Raw genomic sequence first — 2,500 nt, 5'->3', positions numbered from 1 at the left:
TGTGTACCCACGTCCAAACCCCCACCCCCAAAAAACATTTAGCGGCCCCCACTCGTGACATCCAAGAGAAAACATTAACGTTTTAAAATTAATTTCCTGAAATTCTACACATTTTGCCACAGGGGGGAGGCAAATGTTTCCAGTTTGTTTAAATGACAACTGATGATCAATGGGCCCCAGTCGGTAATTCAACCAGTTAGTTTAGATAGCTGACCGCTAGTTTAGATAGCTGACCGCTAGTTTAGATAGCTGGCCGCTAGTTTAGATAGCTGGCCGCTAGTTTAGATAGCTGGCCGCTAGTTTAGATAGCTGGCCGCTAGTTTAGATAGCTGGCCGCTAGTTTAGATAGCTGGCCCCTAGTTTAGATAGCTGGCCGCTAGTTTAGATAGCTGGCCCCTAGTTTAGATAGCTGGCCGCTAGTTTAGATAGCTGGCCGCTAGTTTAGATAGCTGGCCGCTAGTTTAGATAGCTGACCGCTAGTTTAGATAGCTGGCCGCTAGTTTAGATAGCTGGCCGCTAGTTTAGATAGCTGGCCGCTAGTTTAGATAGCTGGCCGCTAGTTTAGATAGCTGGCCGCTAGTTTAGATAGCTGGCCGCTAGTTTAGATAGCTGGCCGCTAGTTTAGATAGCTGGCCGCTAGACTAATTGACCAATCACATTTTGTTTTCCTGATATGGGCTAATGGAAAACCACATTTCTAAATGTCACCGTGTGTATTCTAACTGTCAACAGGAAGTTGAGACCGCGACTGAGTCCCCCCCCCCCCCCCCCACCCAAATCATCCCTGCCCCAGATCATTTGTCTTGCTCAAGGACATCATCATCACTCACCAAATCTCCTCTTGGTCCTCTGTTTCCACGGGTTCCTTGTTCTCCTTTCTCTCCTGGGGTTCCCTGAAGGAGAATGGACAGAAGTTAACACAGACACACAGATACACAGACACACAGACCCACCGACACACAGATACACCGACACACAGACCCACAGACCCACCGACACACAGACACAGACACAGACACGCAGATACACAGACACACAGACCCACAGACACACAGACACACAGACACACAGACCCACAGACACACAGACACACAGACACACAGACACACAGACACACAGACCCACAGACACACAGACACACAGACACACAGACCCACAGACACACAGACACACAGACACACAGACCCACAGACCCACAGACACACAGACCCACAGACACACAGACACACAGACACACAGATACACAGACACACAGACACACAGACACAGACACGCAGATACACAGACACACAGATACACAGACACACAGATCCAAACACACAGACACGCAGATACACAGACACACAGACCCACCGACCCACAGACACACAGACCCACAGACACACAGACACATAGACACACAGATACACAGACACACAGACACACAGACACACAGATACATAGACACACAGACACACAGACACACAGACACACAGTGTAGTAGTAGTAAAGTGTGAATACTTGGTCTCCTCGGAGGCCGTCCGGTCCAGGTGCTCCCTGAAACACACAACAGTCATGATGCCACACTTGATGTCATCAACAGAATCTTGTGAACAGAATCTTCCTATAATTCTCAGGTGTTAGAATCACTTACATCATCACCCCGCTGTCCTTTGTCCCCATTGGCTCCTTTTGGGCCCAGTGTACCCTATCAGAACACAGCATGTTAATGTGAGTTGATTCAGAGTCACATAAACACGACCAAACTCATGTACACACACATACACACACCTTGGTTCCGGGCGGTCCGTAGTTACCGGGTCGTCCTGGTTCTCCGTTTTTCCCCCGATCACCCTGAAACAAGAAATACACTTGTCAACATCGCCATGGTAACAACAGTACAACAGGAAGTTATCTTACTGTACCTTAGCTCCTTTGGTTCCGTATGGACCAGGATCTCCCTTAGGACCTCCGTCTCCTTGTGAGCCCTACAACCAGAATAGAAGTCAGAATATAGAACAGGGAGCAATAGAACCCAAGTGTTCTAGAGCCCCTGAGGTAGAGCAGAGCTTCACTACCTCACACAGTTCTACTACTGATTATCCACCAGACCCTTAGGGTACACCTATACCTACATGTGTCTAAAACAGACAGACAGAGCGACGGACAGACAGACAGAGGGACAGACAGACAGAGGGACAGACAGAGGGACAGACAGAGGGACAGACAGAGGGACAGACAGACAGACAGAGGGACAGATAGACAGACAGAGGGACAGACAGATAGACAGACAGAGGGACAGACAGAGGGACAGACAGAGGGACAGACAGACAGAGACAGACAGACAGACAGACAGACAGACAGACAGACAGACAGACAGACAGACAGACAGACAGACAGACAGACAGACAGACAGACAGACAGACGGACAGACAGAGGGACAGACAGAGGGACAGACAGACAGAGGGACAGACGGACAGACAGACAGACAGACAGACGGACAGATAGACAGACAGAGGGA

At 49.3% G+C, this 2,500-nt stretch overlaps 1 protein-coding gene across 1 annotated transcript in view; it reads right to left on the bottom strand.

Annotated features, from left to right (window-relative positions):
- The window catches only part of LOC115124385 (collagen alpha-1(VI) chain-like), a 115,968-nt gene that overhangs the window by 43,387 nt on the left and 70,081 nt on the right, over positions 1–2,500 (bottom strand). The window contains exons 13-17 of the mRNA XM_065013855.1: positions 1,905–1,967; positions 1,771–1,833; positions 1,634–1,687; positions 1,501–1,536; positions 831–893 (exon numbers count right to left, since the gene is read on the bottom strand). Of these exons, the coding sequence (XP_064869927.1) occupies positions 831–893; positions 1,501–1,536; positions 1,634–1,687; positions 1,771–1,833; positions 1,905–1,967 (279 nt within the window). The remainder of the gene's footprint in view (positions 1–830; positions 894–1,500; positions 1,537–1,633; positions 1,688–1,770; positions 1,834–1,904; positions 1,968–2,500) is intronic.

Source organism: Oncorhynchus nerka, linkage group LG9b, assembly GCF_034236695.1.
Source record: "Oncorhynchus nerka isolate Pitt River linkage group LG9b, Oner_Uvic_2.0, whole genome shotgun sequence".
NCBI lineage: Eukaryota > Metazoa > Chordata > Actinopteri > Salmoniformes > Salmonidae > Oncorhynchus > Oncorhynchus nerka.
The sequence above is the reverse complement of the archived record's forward strand: the minus strand, read 5'-3'. Positions and strand labels throughout refer to the sequence as shown.